Raw genomic sequence first — 17,455 nt, 5'->3', positions numbered from 1 at the left:
GATGAGTGCTTCACTCCTGTATTATCCTACACAGCAGAACAAAAGAGAAAGTATAACTTCAAACCGATCACCTTCACAGACTCCTTTAAAATGTAGGCAGGTAAAGGCACACCTAATAATTTTATGTGGCCAGATACTGTGGTGATAGGCATTTGAAAATGCAGGTCTTATCCTACTAGACTTTTAGAAAATTTTTTCCGATCAACATCATCCAGAAAAATCTGTCAGTGTCCAAAACAAAGCCAGCCTGCAAGAAAGACAAAATCACAGCTTCCATGCCAAGCAATACAGAACTCCTATGCTTATGTTTATAATTTCAAAGGAAAATATGAGTCTGCTGTTCTTCCACTCCGTGTACTATGAAATTATAGCAGCAGAAGAGACACTCAATATGGAAGAAGAATGCAACATGCGTGTGTGTGCTCCCAAGCAGATCCAAAGCCGTTAATGCTAGCATCCCTTCAGTAATCATGCGTGCTAATAGAGTCTAGTGCTTGTCAGATATTAGATATTGATTCCAATCCAGGATGCATGAATTTAGCAACAGCCACTAGCCTTGAAATGGATTTAACCCTTTTTGTGAAATGGATCAACTCTTTTCATCCAGTTCCTGGTGTGTAAATTTGCACATTGCAGCAATTGCTGTCTCAGCCAGTACTTTTCAAGGCACTTGGGCACTGAAGATACACAAGTCCCTGTCAGGTCAGGAAGAGTGTTGCTGAGGGTGAAGATTGTATTGCTATGGCAAGCAATGCCCATTTCTACATTACTGAGTGCTATTAGCTCCTTGTCTTTATCACAAAATAAAGTTGGCAAAAATAAACTACATTATAATGATATTAGGACTGCAGGAGACCAAACTGCATCTTAATCTAAAATGATGAATCATGATGACCTTAGAAAGTATTTAGATTGTGATACATGTCTGATTAAACATCACATAAAAAATACTGATGTCTTTCAAAACAGTGCAGTACTTAGGCTTCAAATATCTCTACCAGGATAGGTAGAGAGACCTTTTTAAACCAGAAAGTGAACACTTTAGATGATGGGCTCTCAGAAAGACACAGGCCTCCAGCAAGCTAGTTAGCAGCAGCAATCTTACCTGGGGAGGATTTTAAGAATCTGCAAAAAAACTCAGACAGGCCAGGTTTAGTAACACAAAGTATTTATTTTGTTAATTGAGCCACACTCAAAAAACAGTGAAGTCTGAAAATCTGAAAATAAACATAAGTTTATTTGACATTTGGCCAAGATGAGATGTGGAAGTCTAACATGAGATATAAAGGAAGCAGTTCAAAACTGACTGTCATGATGAAGAGAGCTGTATTAAAAAAAAAAAAAAGGATCGTCTTCCAGCTGCCTTCATTGTTATTTCCTCTCCAGGAATTTCTTATTAGTTCTTGGAATCACTAGGGAACTCAAACTTGAATATCAAAAGAACAAAGAGGTATATATAGGGAGAAGGTCAGCCATGTGATAGGACTTGATCTTTGTAGATCCTTCTTCTCTTCAGTCTCTGGAACTCAGATGTCTTAAATCTGTGGTCCAAATATATTTTTGAGAACTGTTTGCAATTAGATGAGTATTTCTCCGTTACTGCTACAAAAATAAATATTCCATGTTACAGATTAAAAGAATATTGCCCTTCAGCCAGGGACACAATTATTTCACTTAATATGACATGAATTTGGCTTTGTCTCTTTTTCAGAACTATTTTACTTGAAAACATATTCTTTTGATTATAAATTTATTCAGCTGTTTGTTACTTACAAAACTAATGGATTTTATTAAGTTTTTTAAATGTAAGCAAAAATAATTCAATAAGGCAGAGTCAAATCTGTGAAGAAATGTGTTTTTAAAAAATTTTTGCTAGTGGATCACTGGTAGTAAAGAGGAAAGCCATGTCCAACCAGTCTGGTGTGGAACTGAGTTCAGGGCAGCATTGGAGAGCACTGTGGCACTAATCCAAGGAATAACAGCTCAGCGTGCAGAGCATGGGCACAAGGAAACAGGAGTGTTCCCACAGCTCAAGCACTTGGTGTGTTTTGGGGTTACTTAGCTTCTACAGGGGATTCTTCCTCAGCCTTGTGCAGGTGGCCGTGGAAGGAGGACACAAAGGCTGCACCTGTCCCCAGCAGCTGCAGGGTGGGAGCTGATTCCTCATTGAACTGAGCTGTGGGGAACTGATGCCCCTGCTGCGGCAAAGGGCTGCAGTAATGGGAGCACTTTGCTCTGGGAGACATCTTCCCAGCCAAAGCCCAAACTTCCTGCTGCTTCTTCTGTTTTTTCTTCCTGTGCCTAGTTGAGCTGTATGATTTTGTTTTTATGGATTCACATTTACGAAACCCTTGTTGCAGTCTTCTCACCAGGTTGTAATAAACCCTGAGATAACTCTCCTTTTAAATACAAATTACTTTGTTTTTCCTAAAGCCAGAGCATTAAAAGTCTTATCACAGAAAAAGAAAATATTTGTAGGCTCAGCAGAGGTTTCACCAGGGTGCCTCACTCACATCAGTTTGTTTGGAGAATTAGTAATGTGTTTTCCCCTAGATGCATGCACATAAAATCCCAAAAGTCATTAGTTGCTCAGAGAAGATTAAGTATTTTGATTGTAGTGCTGGTTTTAAAATTTATGTTCTGAATTATCAGTCATTGGTGCCAAATGATCTACAAAGAAGTTTGAATTCTACTCAGAGAGAAGCTGAATGTTTGTGTTCCTCCACCTTTTGTTACAAGAGGTATTTGTTTCTTTTACAAGTTGGAATATTCCCTATATCCAAACCCACACTGTATTAACACTTCCTCTGTTAACCCTGATGCTCAGGCTTTGTCCTGAAACTGGAGCACTGCTGAAGTGGAAATGTTTTTAAAACCTGCTGTTACACCAGGCAAATTCTTATCAATACAGAAAATTTCTGTCTTGCTGTGTATAACAGCTTTTTGACCAGGAGGCATGGATTCAAGTGGATATGTTTCTGGCAGCTGTAGGAGTGAGTACTGTAAAGATTTACAAAGATGGACATTTATGAGACTGAAAATGCTCTGCTCTTCCAAGCTTGTTAAAATGAAACAGATCTGATCCTATACAAAAGAAATGAATGAAATAATTTTATCACTTCCTTATTTTTTCTCAGTCTAAACATATCTTTAAACATGAATAAATTGCTGTTAAATAAGAGGAAATGCAGCAAAATAGTCTCATTCACTTTTTTCATAATATAGTAAAACCAATATGGGACTACAAAATAATAAAAGGATATCCTTGTATTTCAGCTAAAATGTCTGAAAATATATAATGAATTTAAAGGCATAGCAATGAAGCTTTTCTCTCTTTGTCTGTAAGGTGCTTGAATATTAAATGGAACCTGAACAAGTTAAACTCATACAGCTAAAAGCAAATCCCAGAAAATAGTCTAAAACTCCTTTTGCTTCCAATGAGAAATTGGCCTGTGTCTGCAAATCTCCTCATTTGGCAGCCACACCTAGTACAGGTTAAACTCTCACTGGCATCAGCAAAAAATTACCTGATTAGGGATGCAGGATTGGATCTAAGATAATAGCATATTAAAAATCCACCATGGATTCAAAAGCTACTAATGGAAATGAAATCCCTGAGAATATAAAACATTCCAAGCAGTCGAACAGTTTCTATTGGACATACTCAGAATGCTAAACAATAGCAGCTATTGCATGTGTGACCATCAGGAAACACAGCTGTGCTTCTTTGTGTTACAATTAATTACTTCCGTTGTATATAAAATTGAAAGTATTGGTACTCTGGGGCGGAAAAAGGATATCCTGATACACTGCTCCTATTTCCTTACCAAGGCCTATTACTGAATGGTGCACCATTAATTCACTCTCAATGAATTACCCTGCACAGAACAGATTGGATGGCTAATTGTTATGCTAAAAGCTACTTTTTCTTTGGATTTTCACTCTCCTACATTTTTATCTCATTTTACTACTTTTGCATATGCCCTCTTTGATAGTAATTGTTCACTTTTAATTAGTTGCACTTAATAATGAAGGTCTTAAATAAACAATTACTTAACTATCTTTTGACTTAAATATTGTTCTATTAATATTTTTTAAGTTACGAGATCAGAGAAAGCACAATCTTTCTCACTGTCCTTTAAAGAAATGAACAAAATCATCTCAACTGAAGTATTTGTGGCCAGGTTCTCTGAAGCTGGCACACAGCTAGATTAATTTATACCTTTCTGTGCCCGTAAATATTCCTAAGCTGGAGGGGAATGAGGATTGTTACCCAGAGTTAGGGAGGAGTAGCAACAACCCTCTGTTATGCGTTTTTTTGAGAATTGCATAGGAACAAGAACTGTTTGAGGTTCTACTAAATAGGCAAATATGGACCCTAAGGAAATACACTACCCCCAAACTTTAATATCTACTTTTTAATAACACTGACTCTTTCTTTTTAGACAACTTCTAAACAGAGAGCAGCTTCTGTGACTCCTTAGGAACTCAATGAAGTCTCCAACAACCACCAGCCATGTACGTCTATAAAGGGTGGATAATGAGTTCTGTATTTGTCTCTGAGAATTTAATTTCTCAGATTGTGTCTCCTGTCCTAGAAGTCTGACAGTCCATCATCTTTCACCACCAGACTGTTTCCAATCCACTCTAGGATGTCTAACACAAAGCTGAATAAGTTACATGTGGAAAACATGGAGTCCTTCAATGTGAGAATAAATAAATTTTGCGAAATGAGCTGAAACCTTTGCAAGTTTGAATGCAGACTGGCGTCATGATGCCGTAACAGGAGAGTAACAACTCAGAAAAACTTCCATTCCAGAAACTGCTTTACATAATAAAAATGAAAGAAAATCACCATCCACAAAACAGCCCTGTTGTCCTTTTGCTGCAGCAGCTGGCACTGGGAATACAATCTCAAAGGCAAACTGTGCTCTGCCATTATTTTATACCCACACAGTTCAGACTCAGGTATGCTCTGTCTGAGGCCACAGCTAGAACCAGAATCTCTGGCTAGCACTTCGGATTTCTTGCAAGGATTTTTTGGCCAGACGTAGATGCCGTGTAGTGTACATGCAATAAAGCAGAAACTTTCAATTAGTGTCATCTATGTTATGCACCCACAATTAATCTCAGGAAGTCTGGTATTTGCAGGATGCAGTGGGCTGAATGCACTCACATGAGCAGCAGAGCTCACTCTGTCACCTTTTACCCCACAGCTTACAGGCCTGTGAAAGGAACAGGAACTCTGGTCAGGCTTCTGCATGTGCATTAAATCACAGGGAAATTGACAATATCCTTAGGATCAGTACAGGGAAGAAATTTGCAGGAAGAAAATCTGTCAAGGAATGTGCAGGGGACAGCTGAAGAATATTTTGTTGTGAAAGAGTAATACCTTGTCTTTGTTTATAATGCACTAACAAAAATTTTATTCCTGAAATCCTATTTTTTACATGAAGCCAGATTTTTGGAAAGTGTGCCCTTTTTTCTGCTCCCACATCTCCTATGCTATGAAAATTGTTACTTCATAAAGCAAAAATACCGAACGGATAACAAAACCCAGGTCTCAAGGTGCACTCAAATTTGTGCATTATTCTTAAGCTATATATAATAAATGGACTAGATGACAACAATTTATGCTCAAATAGTGCAGGTGTGAAACACATCCACTTAAAGGAAATCAGAATCTTAATTCTGAGTGTTTTAATCCACATATATGTCCCATACATGCATATAGAAATGCTTGCATTAGTCGACATGATTTCTTTAAATGAAACTAAACCTCGATCCCAGCATTATTTTCCTGTCTACATTTGATTAAATATTAAAATAATTTAAACACTTTAAATCATTCTTTTGTTTTGAAATGAGATCTTTAATTAAGGCTATAGATATTTATTAAACCTCCTAAAAATCCAAAAATCCTCTTTAATGCACCACGAGAATAAAACAATCTAGAACAACATGTTTTCTGACTTTAGTGTAGCAAGCAGCATTTATTCCACAAGCACTGGAAGAATCGCCTTCACTCAATTCAAGGTTGTATTTTTATATCCTATACCTTCTAATTAAAAGAAAAATAAGTCTCAACTCTTTCAGTAACACTATGGACAGTAAAACTAAGTAGAATCAGAAGAATTTCCACAACATCTTTGTCATAAATTAAAATAATCCCATTTCTAAAGTAGTAAGATTAGAAAATACTTTTGTATTAGAGACAGAATTATTAATGATACTTTATGTGTACTAATTTATTATTCCCTAACAGTTATAATCTGGAAACTTTTAAAGGAAAAACGTTTTGTTCAAAACTTTAGCTTTGTTAAAAAAAAATTCCTTCTTGTCTTTATTACAGAGAAAATTCTTGTGACTCAGCCTGACAGTCCTTATTAGTACAACACACGTTTGTTACTGTTTTCTTTTGATGTAATCTTCCTAAGAGGAGGAACAAATGTATTTTAACAGCTATCCAAGGGCATATTTCATAGGCTCACAGCACAGAATTTATGCCTGAATATAGTCTGAATCTCATCCATAACTCTGATTTGCCTGGGAGAACAAAGCATTTCATTGTGTATTCAATAATGGTTTCAGCAATCTTATTCACACATTCCTTCCTTTCTTAATCAACAGAAACTGTTTGAATTCAAGATGCATGATTGGGGTGGGAGGGGGAAACAATGCCAAAGCCCATACTTTTGAAATCTCCATTTTCTTCAGAGCAATAATCTCTCTTTAAGAATGTCTGTTAAGAATCCCTTAATGCAACATTTGTCACACATTTTGCACCATGTCCTTTCCTAATGAACTTTGCCCTATTCCCCTTTTCCACCCTGTCAGCTGGCATGGTGCTCTGCTTATGCCTCTATTGCTTCCAGTTCCAACAACTGAACTTTCCAGGGATCACAGTACAGAGTTTAGGAAGCACTGTCTTGTGCAAAGGTTAAAGGTCAGAACAGACAATCTGAAAAAAACCAATTTTGATCTGACAAAATACTGCATATGTTCTGGGCATTCTTTTCAATTGTATTTCTTATGCACATTAAAAACAGAAATTGGGGCTCGGAAATAAAATCAAAAATGCACGGAGTCGTGATTCCTGATGCTGTACTTGGCATCTAAATCCAGGTCTGTTCGTTTATCATCTAACTTCTTAATTATGTTTAATATACTTAGTTGTATCTCTAAAATGCCTGCATTTCTGAGGGGTGTGCAACAGGAATGCACAAAATGGCTGTTTTTGTAAAGCACATTGTTATATGAAGCCATCCTTTCATTTGTACATATTTCTGGGCACTAGATCTCAATGAGGGTGCTCAAAACACTTAAGTGTATTTGAAGTAACTTTTGCTAAGAAACAGTAAAACACCTACCTGAACTTATGCAGTCTAACTTTATTTGCAGATGCATCAATGTAACTGAAGAGAGAATTTACCCACTCCTTACAAAGTTACTATAAACAGTATTTGTTGACACAATAAAGTCTGGAACTATACAGGTCTTGCTGAGTTACAACATGTACTGTTAGCCGACTGCATCTTTTAAGCATACTAATATTTGTTTAAAACAGCATTATTTTGTCAATAAAATATTCAAGACTTACATAAAATAAAGTTTAATTGGTTTTATGGTTTTAATTTTTATTTTTAGATCTGAAGTAGAGAGTACAAGCTTGTGTATGCTTTCTTAATGATAGTACATGGCTGAAAGCTGTCAGCTGTTCACATGGCATATTAATAAATATACCCAAATCATAAAGCTTTAACTGTTTTTGCACATTGCTTTTATTACTAGACTGTTTTATTCGTGTTGGCACAGATAATCCATGCAAGGTAATTACTCACATCTCATAAACCACCAGACATTCTGTTCTGAAATAACTAGGAACTCAGGAAAAAATATCTATCTAAAAGCAAGGGCACTTGTGGCATCAAGTCAGCATGTCAAAATATTATAAAACCTAGACTTCTAATATATGATCACTGCAGGCAATAAATCACTCAGTTTCAAATTCTGATGTTTATAAATACTAAACAAATTAATATCCACTACCAGGAGATGAGTATTGCAAAAAAACATTAGTGTGCCCAGCATTAGACACTAATGAATGTGTTCAGTGCTGTGGACATTCACATTATTAAACATAAATACAAGTAATCTTCAGCAAAACATTTCACCCAAAGTACTGACCACTGAAGGACCAATGGAAAAATATTTTTCCTTGTTTTGAATTGGTTTTAGAATTGAGAATTATATAATGTGTGAATCCAGTATAGTGAATCCTAAGACTGTTTTTTTTTTGTCCAGATAATACAAGTAGCTTCATTTGGAAACATTTAATTTGCCCTGTTCTGCAAAAAGAACATCAAAAGAGAGAAAAGCATTAAAAAAAGCTTTTGAATCCTTTGACTAAAAAGTTATTGAACACTTTTTAATTAGATAAAAACTGATATTTCTAATTGATCATTCAGAGGTACAGTATCTTTGTTTTATTGGGTAAAAGCTCACATTAATTAGAATGAAAAGAAATATTCAGAAGAACTTAGGACTTATCTCAGGCATCTCTTACAAGACATAAAACATAATCAAGTACACATTATTCATCTTGCATATTTTTGTACAACATTATTTTCCGTGATAGTTAAAAGGCTGTATTTTGAATTTTAGAGATATATATTATTATTATTATAATATATATATATATATATATGCATTTTCCCTCTCCATATCACAAAGGTGATGTAGCAGAAGAGTATCAGTAGTTATGTGGTATTCTACCCTCGTGAAAGTTAAAATGCTACATTATTATCCACAAATTTCTGGTTCAGATATGTGCAAAAATTATATCTTAATATAGATATCAAGGGCAGGTACGTGGATTCCCTGTTTTTGGACCACATTATGAAGCAGCACAAGTCATAACAGGAAAATTTTATTACATGATAATCCTCAGGGTATCTCTGTTCTTCATTCAGAGATATCGCTGTACCTCATACAGTGATATGTAAACTAGCTTTAATTTCACTTGCTCAGACACCAGCTGGAGTCAGGGCATGTGCTACAGTGCAGGTTCTCTGCCCAAGGAGTTTTTCAGGACTCTCTCAAGTCAGTACAGCTCCCACTGAAGTCTGTGCTGCTGCACTTTCACTGCTGCCACCCTGCAAGCCAGCTCAGCTCTGCCCACATACGCTGCACTCCCTTTCCTGCAGTCCAGACTTTGGATGTACCAGATTGGATCCTTGCTCACCCCTTCTGTACACATCCAAACCATCTCTCTGGGCTACTGGGAGCTACTTGTACCCTAATTTCTTACTTGAAGTCATCTCCCTGACTGTAGTGATCCTGGCTGCCCCCTCCCCAGCCTCCCCTGCCCCACCCAACTCTCTGACATCCCAGCGTGGTGGAACTGCCCTTACCTGGATATTCCCTGCTCCAACCCCAGTCTCAGGAAGGGCTCCCCATCTCCTCAGTGCCCCATCTTTCCCCACTCAGCCAGAGGCCTGCAGAGCCCCTGTATCCTGGCAGCCTCAGGTGCTCCCTCTGCGATCCCAGCGTCCCCCCCCTGCTCGTACGGGCAGCCCCATTTCCCGCAGCCCCCCCCCGGCCGGGAACTCCGGGCTGGCCCACCCAAGGGCCGTGAGGAACTCCAGCCCCAGCCACGCTGCCTGCCAGCAGCTTTTCACTGACTGCCCGCCCTAAGCTGCAGCCCAACATCTCCGGCTAGATCCTAAAATGATTGATCCTCCATGGTGCCAGTGAAGAGGAAGCATATAGGGACATTGAGGGGGAAGGTGGAGGGCAGAATGAGACACACACATATAAACACATGCAGATCAGAGGGGAAAGACCTCATGAAATTCTCCTGAGGCATCCATCACAAGCCTTTCCCATGAAGCCTGACTCCCTATTCTGATGTTGCAGTCAGAGATTAGTCTCAGGCAGTGGCCAACACTGACACAAATCTGCCTCAAGAATATCTTCAATGCAGTCTCAGTATAGAGTATGCTGATGTGAATTCTCTCAAACAACAGATACAAATAAAAAGCATTTTGTTGAATGGCACTGAAAAATGAAATGGAAATGTAGAATTTTCTCACTGTTGTGAATATGTATTTAATGAAGTCAAATAGGAGTGGAAAAAAATATTTAACTTCCATAATTACGATTTATTCCTCTGGAGAATATTATGAGCCAGATCTTCGGATTTTGTAATCTATGGGACCATATTCACACCAGCCCAGCACCAACTGAAAACAGAAAATTTGCTTGCTTACAGAAAAAAAAAAAATCCAAAACAAACAAACAAACAAAAAAAGGCTTTGCATATAATGTACTAGTGTTTTAGAATAATTCATGCATACAAAAATCTGACCCTGTAGCAACTCAGGTCAGACCACTGCTAACATCAGTGAAAACTAAGATACCTACTGAATAAATACAGGTCATACATGTCAAAACTGCCACAGGCAGTTCAGGTTGTTATTTTTGTCCAAGATGCAGACTGCCTGCAGCTAACTTAATTCTTATTTTAGAACTCCAAATTTCATTTATTCCTCCCCCAAGCTTTGGATAGTTTTTCACCCCTTAAAAGACACAGAAATGAAATGGTCATTACCCATGGGAGGGACAAGACAGACAATGTTATATAATTTTTTGCTACTCAGAACACAAGGTAAAATAGGTGCAGATGGCACCAGCATGTGGCCCACAGAAAGCATCCTCAGCCTCAGAAGTACTAATTCAAAACTGTCAGTACTGCAAGCTCTCAACACACACATCATAATTCTCACTCAAATGAGTTAATAAAGCTTGAATGGTGATCAGACTTTCCATTCTTAACTTCATCAGACAGAACTGCTGTCTCCCATATAAAAGTCACTAATATTCAAAAATTCAAAAGTATTATCAGTACTATAAGTATTGCTTATTTGAAAAAAAGAGTTTTATAAACAACTGTCTGAACAACTAGAAAGTTGTTCTCAAGCTATTAGGATAGGTGACTGTTATGGTTTTTAGAAAAGATGACTGTATGGTTATCCTAATTGTTGCAACATAGCTACTGTTTTCCAATGGCAAAAACTGCTACAATTCACGATGTGCTGCATTTAAAGTAAGGAAAGGAATAAGGAGTATGTGCCTGCTGCCTTGCAGATTTTTGATACACATTCATTTACTATAGGAAAAAAAGCCTTTTTCCTATTTATGTGGGCTAGAGGAGGGAATTTTTGCAGGCTGTCTCCCACAGTCTAGCTGTGCTAGATGGGTGTGTTTCTTCTGTGTTCACTAGTGTGAAGGTCCAGATGTAGGTTCCTACCTCCCTCTGATATCAGTGGGAATTAGAAACCAAAGCACGATTGAATCTCTTTTTTTTTTTTTTTTCCACAGGAGGAAAGGAAAACTGGTTTTGAATTAAAAGCTGGCCTTTCCAGTCAGCTCTATTCCATTCAATGTAAGAGCAATTTGGAGAAAGCCAGTTGTCCTTTTCCATTTCAAAGTGAATTATCTACTGTGCACATAGAAGCCAAGTGCACTAGCAAGGCTGACCCAACCATTTTATTTTCAAACTGTTATGGATTGTCACCTAGGCTTCCCAGCTACATATGGATTCAAGGCAGACTTGTAATTTGTAAAGAATCTAAAATATCTGATGCTATGAGGCAGCGCCACAAGATAATGGAACAGCACTCACTTTTCCTAGAGGAAGCCCTAATCTATTTATTTCCCTTTCAAAGCTATGGCCTTTGGTTCTACAGATGACTGTACATATGGCACTTACTCATTCTTGCTGTGAAAGAAAATGACTTAACACAGAAGTATTTTTCCAGTTGTTTTTAAACACCAGTGTGTGGTCTAAGCAGTAAAACTGCTGTGGGTAGTTAACTTGAAACTATTTTTGCACATTACTTTTTATAATAAGATTTTTAGTTAATTTCAATATTTCCCCCAACTGTTGCTATAATAATGGACTAGTTCATGGTTTTGACTGCTCATTCAATAGATTTTTGTATGAACTTCACAAAAAGCATGTTCTGCATTTATGAAAGAGGATAAATTTAAACTTGAGAAGTACCAATGTCTAGCTTTTACCGAGAGAAGTGCTAGCCATGGTTATCAACTTTATGATTGCTCAGTTAGTCATCTGTTATACCCCAGCATTAGTGACTACCACCTCTTCTTCTAAACATTAATGGCATGGGCATGCTTCTTGCACAGTGGCTTGTCCTTCTTGGAGTAGAATGGCTGACCTTCCAAATTCACATGGCATACCTAGAATTAATAATAAATGTATTCAGGAATAATTAAGGAAAAAAAAAGGGAGAAAGATGTGACTATCAGTTGCAAATATATTGCTCTTCTGCCCATGCATTTCTTTTGGACTCTTTAGGAGTCATGTATTGATTTGCTATTGATTTAACCCACTGAAAGAAATCAAGTTAGGTCCTTAAAAAGACCCCCACTGTGAGAATTGCTTATTAACAACACATAATAAAACTATCATTTCTACAGAAAATGGGGCAGCTAAGCCAAATGAACAAGCAAAAAAGAACATGAAATATTCAGAGAAAGTGTCCTTATAAGTAATCAATATTTATAAGTGATTAAGAGCTGTTAGGAAAAGGAAACTTGTTTAGACTTCCTCGCTATGTTAGAATTTCCAAAAGACTTCAGTTTTCACAAAACAATTTTTGCAAAGCTATTTTAGCTTCAGATATTTATAAACATTTCTATATTTTCAACTAGTCTACCTAAATTTTAGACTGAAACAAACATTAGAAATTGTCGCTGTCACTTTGGTGTGGCCAACATATTATTTTTAGCTAATTAAGAGATTCTAGATATTATTACTTCAGGAATAATATGTTGCAGACCTGCTTGGTGGTATTAGAACCAGATGAGAGGACTGTTTATCATATGGATTTTTCTGCTTTGTGTGCAGAGTGTGGGAATATGGCCGCTCTCCAGAGCTATGTGCACACCACAGATTGATGAGTTTGACCAACTTCTATGCTAATTACTATTCATGCTCTCTAAACAGACTTCTTTTTGCAAGTTTCAACAAGCATTCAGCATGGAAATGCAAACTTCACTGCTTTTTAAGTAAGATTATGGTTATACTGTTCAGTATGGTGTTAATTTATTTTCAGTCTTGCTATATCTTTATTTGGCAAACACTAGAAAGAATTAAAGCAATAGTGGTTTGTACTGCTGTATGTGCTATCTAAAACTGGATGTTTTATTAGAAAACACTCACTTATGATGGTCAAATTCCATAATTCTAGTAAGACTTATGGAGGAGAAGGAAAATTACTCCCATCCTTCTCCAAATGGAAGTAAAAAATGAAATTTCATTCCTCTGCATCCTAAGCATATGTTAGTTATAACTCCTTTCACGTTTTCTGATGTTATTACACAATTTAGGAGTATAAAGGAATGAGACAGTGTTTGATGTAGAACCTACAGCACAAATGAAGCAGGTGTCATGCCAAGTGTGTCCAAGAGCTTCAATGAATTTATCTCCGGCTTCAACAGGATAATCACAGCCATGACATTTTGTGCTGAACAAAGCAATATAATCTGAAATAAAAGAAAAAGCAAGCTTAGAACAAACTCTTAACATAATCATATTAAGTCCAAAAGAAATAGAGCATTTCCAGACAATGAATGTTTTGATTGTTTTTGCTCAGTTTCCTACTACATTTACTGAAACACTCCTACTGAAATATGCTTCTTTTCTTTCATTATTTAAATACAAACTCACTCCAGAACCCCGCATTAGTATGACATTTATCATCACAAATGTAAAAGACACACAAAAAAATCCATGGAATTTGAAGTTGTGTTGCTCACAATACTTTCAAATTAGCTTTAATATACATGGAATCTATTCACAGGACAAATATGGTTGTACAAGAGTCTAATGACAAGGGAATGTCACAAGTTTCCATGCCTGTATTAATGTTCTTTTTGCATAAAGAGAGAACATTATGGAAACCCCATAGTGGATGATTAATACATCTTTATCAAGTGTGATTTGGAAAGGTTTGACATGGAAAAATATTAGTGGAAATTCCAAAGTTATATGGAATCCATGAGAGTTATTTGATGTTCTGACAAAACCTCCAGTTTTAAAGGGTAGGTAGCCAGTCAGTCATGCTATATGCTTTTGTTTTCTTCCCTAAGAGCTACTCTGACTTGTAAAATTTGAATTGCATAACCCTAAGAAAGGAATCTCCAGAGAGAAGTAGGCCAGGAGCTCACTGAATGCACAAGGGGAACACAGAGGGAATACCACTTAAACCTTAACCTTCTTCCTGACTATGTCAGGCAACTCATTTGCATGGCAAGTATCATTTTGGGAAAACACGGTCTTTCCCTTTCTTAGCTGGCAAGAAGCAAATTGTTTGTTGCAGCAGCCAGGAAGCAAAATCTGCACCACCATGTGCTGCACATCTGTGCAGACCTAGCTCTTCATGAGTGTTGGTTGAACAATTCTAGGGTGAGGCAACAGCATCAGAGGTCACAGCTCCAGCAACTCAGGATCGTGGGCAGCTGTAGAAGACTAATTTTTCATTTCTGGTGAGCAGAATCTACCAAGGAGGGGAGTGGAACAGGGGAAAATGTGTAGGGAAGGAAATGCAAAGTATGATAAAACATAAGGGAGAGAAGTGAGGGAAGGCATTGTGGACACTGGGGCAAAGACTGGTGCTCTGCTATTCTCTCATATAAACTGGAGAAAAATAGAGACACAAACATTTGTATATGTGGAGAGAGGAAACAAAATCCATGCTGGATGGGGAACTGATATTATTTTGTTCACCAGCTGCTTTATTCTTACGTTGCTTCCATGAACATGAAGCACACAGTTTCTGAGCAGAACTGTCCACACTGCCATACCTTTCTCACAGTAAGGCTCCCCGTCCTCCATGTGGAACAGGCTATTCCCAAATGGCTTCTTACAAGCAGCACAGACAAAGCAACTTGTGTGCCAAGTCTGTCTTAGGGCATGCATCACTTCCTGTAAAACAAACAAACAAACAAAAATCTCCAGCAGAATAGCCAGCCCTGCAACTTCCTCCTGGAGAACAAACACAAGACAGAGATGCTCTAAATTCTCCCTTTCTGTATCAGCCAGTTCTCCTCCTCAAAAGAAAGAATTATGACAGAAATTGGGCTCCTTTTGGAAAGAAACAGGAAATAGGACTGCAAGCTCTCTAGAATGATGTATTTGCCAAAGTGAAACAACATGGTTCAGCCAGCAGTTTGTATCAACATGCCCAGTCCCTGTTACAGGAGGGATTCTGCACAAAGATTCAGGTTATTTTCTCCTTTGTTTTGACATGACCAGTATGAACTCTTCAATGCAAGACTATGATCTGTTAAATAAATTTCAAAGAGTAACTTTCTAAGACCAGGAATAAGTTGTAAGTCTGTTGTTTCAAAACAATCCAGATTCTGTAGTAATTTCTTTATGCTTCGTACAAGAACAATTCACTAACTAATGTAAAAATCTAAAAAAAAAAAAAAAAAATTAACAGAACTGAGTCTGCATGTCTGTTCCTAAGCCACATGTTTATCACAGAAATCCCCAATTCTGTGCAACTGATGTTCTCCTCTACTGAGTACATCTAGATTTTATCAGCTTCTTACTTCTGTTCAGTATGGAGAAATCTCTATTACTGCTTCATTCTTTTGTCAAACAGAAGTCTTCCAAATCCAAAAGCTGCTATACTGATGGGCTCTGATGCACAGTTACCTGCTAATTTGTCAATCTTACATGTAGCCAGGATGATGCTGTACAGTGTATCACTGTCCAACAGCCCAGATTTCAAAGGGCCAGCTGCATAACTGCTGTAAATTAACTTTGTTAACTTCAGTGAAACAGCATTGATTTATACCAGCTGAGAATCTAGATCCTATTTTATGTTGCTTCCCATTATGCACATAGACTCTGATTCTCTTTTAAAGATTGTTTTTAATGTCCACTGATTATGAGAAAATGGATTGAAGTCCTCTTCCATGCTTTCAATCCAGTGAATAGACAAAATAGTCTAATTTAGATTTGCCATATATCTCATTAGAGAATCACCATTTGAGATTCATTAACTTCTGTTACTGTTTGCAAAACAACTATTGCTGATAAATAGGTTTGGATCCATTTATGAACCTCAGTGAGGTAAGAAGCAAAAATAGCTTGAGAAATCTTATTAATATGAATAGAGGCAGCTGGCATCTCTGCTATTTTCCTGATGAAAATCCATAATGGGAAACTGATTTGTGCCAGCATTCATTAGGTAGGTTAAGTCAGCACTCTGCTATAAATTACTCCTTTTGCTGCAGTAGCAAACAAGACTTGGTAGGAGCCAGAGCTTCACCATTGATGTCTGATGCTGCCACCCCTAACTGGCAGTTGCAGAGAAGAGTATCTGTAATGCCAACATTTAGACAGATGTCCAAGGTGACAGCTAAGCAGTGAAAAACCAGAGGGGGACTCCTTGCTTCTTCATTTGAGTTATACATTCACTAGAACTGCATGCACAAATACACTGCTAAAATTATTGATGGTATTCCAATCTCCCCACCATCTGAGGTATGTGGAGAGCAAATTAAATTGTACATTTACTTGTACATTAGTCCTTTAAGACAGGAGTGGCATGTATTTTTTGCTTTGTGGAATTCAGATCTTTGTAATGATTCTGTATTTTCTTAACTATAAGAAACCAGCAGAATTCATCAACAGCTGTGCTGCCAACTAACAGTGAGGTGCAACAAGAGCAATGGGCCTCTTCCCAACATCACTGATTTCTCTACCGAAATTTTGAGTAAATCCTGTGTAAGAATCAAAAACCCAGTTCAAGACTCACAATAAAGAAGAGAGAGATAAAAGTAACATAGTGTATATCAAATACCAAAAAACTATCCAGAAAGTGTTACTTATTTTACACTCAGCGAGATGGCACCTGGATTACATATTCTGTCTATGAGCTCAATAAGGTACAGAAATATCCAAGACTTTAGATGGATAAAAGTATTTTTAAAATTTAATAACAATTATTATAATTATTAGGTTATTAATTATTATAATAATAAATAATGTTTCCTATTCTGAAACATTCAACAGGTTGGGAAATAAGTCTTAAAAGAACAAAATAATAAAGCATCTACATTCACTGCTTACAGCCTGAACTATTTCACTATTTCAGGGATCCATGAAGTTGCAGAAAGGGTTAATGTTGTTCTCTTACCCCCATAATCTTAGTGTGGCACCTGGCACAGGTCGGTGCAAAGAACTGTTCATAGCAGCGCTCACAGTACACACTGTTCTGCTCCTCCACAAAGCACATATCGGCCAAGGATGTCTTGCAGTAAGCACAATTGAATTCTTCTGGGTGCCAAGAGCGACCCATGGCTACCAGGAAAGGACCTCTGGAAACAATCATAATTTATTTGTAATCTTGTT

General features: G+C 37.3%; 1 protein-coding gene across 6 annotated transcripts in view; it reads right to left on the bottom strand.

Moving 5' to 3' along the window:
• Positions 1-7,763: 7,763 nt before the first annotated feature.
• Positions 7,764-17,455, bottom strand: part of LDB3 (LIM domain binding 3) — a 112,992-nt gene continuing 103,300 nt past the window's right edge. For all 6 annotated transcript variants that reach the window (XM_084210664.1, XM_084210663.1, XM_084210665.1 and 3 more), the window contains 4 exons: positions 17,241-17,421; positions 14,893-15,013; positions 13,457-13,572; positions 7,764-12,264 (listed from right to left, as the gene is read on the bottom strand). In XM_084210664.1, coding sequence (XP_084066790.1) covers positions 12,175-12,264; positions 13,457-13,572; positions 14,893-15,013; positions 17,241-17,421 — 508 coding nt within the window. In that variant the 3' untranslated portion in view covers positions 7,764-12,174. The remainder of the gene's footprint in view (positions 12,265-13,456; positions 13,573-14,892; positions 15,014-17,240; positions 17,422-17,455) is intronic.

This window comes from Fringilla coelebs, assembly GCF_963513975.1.
Source record: "Fringilla coelebs genome assembly, chromosome: 8".
Classification (NCBI taxonomy): domain Eukaryota; kingdom Metazoa; phylum Chordata; class Aves; order Passeriformes; family Fringillidae; genus Fringilla; species Fringilla coelebs.
The sequence above is the reverse complement of the archived record's forward strand: the minus strand, read 5'-3'. Positions and strand labels throughout refer to the sequence as shown.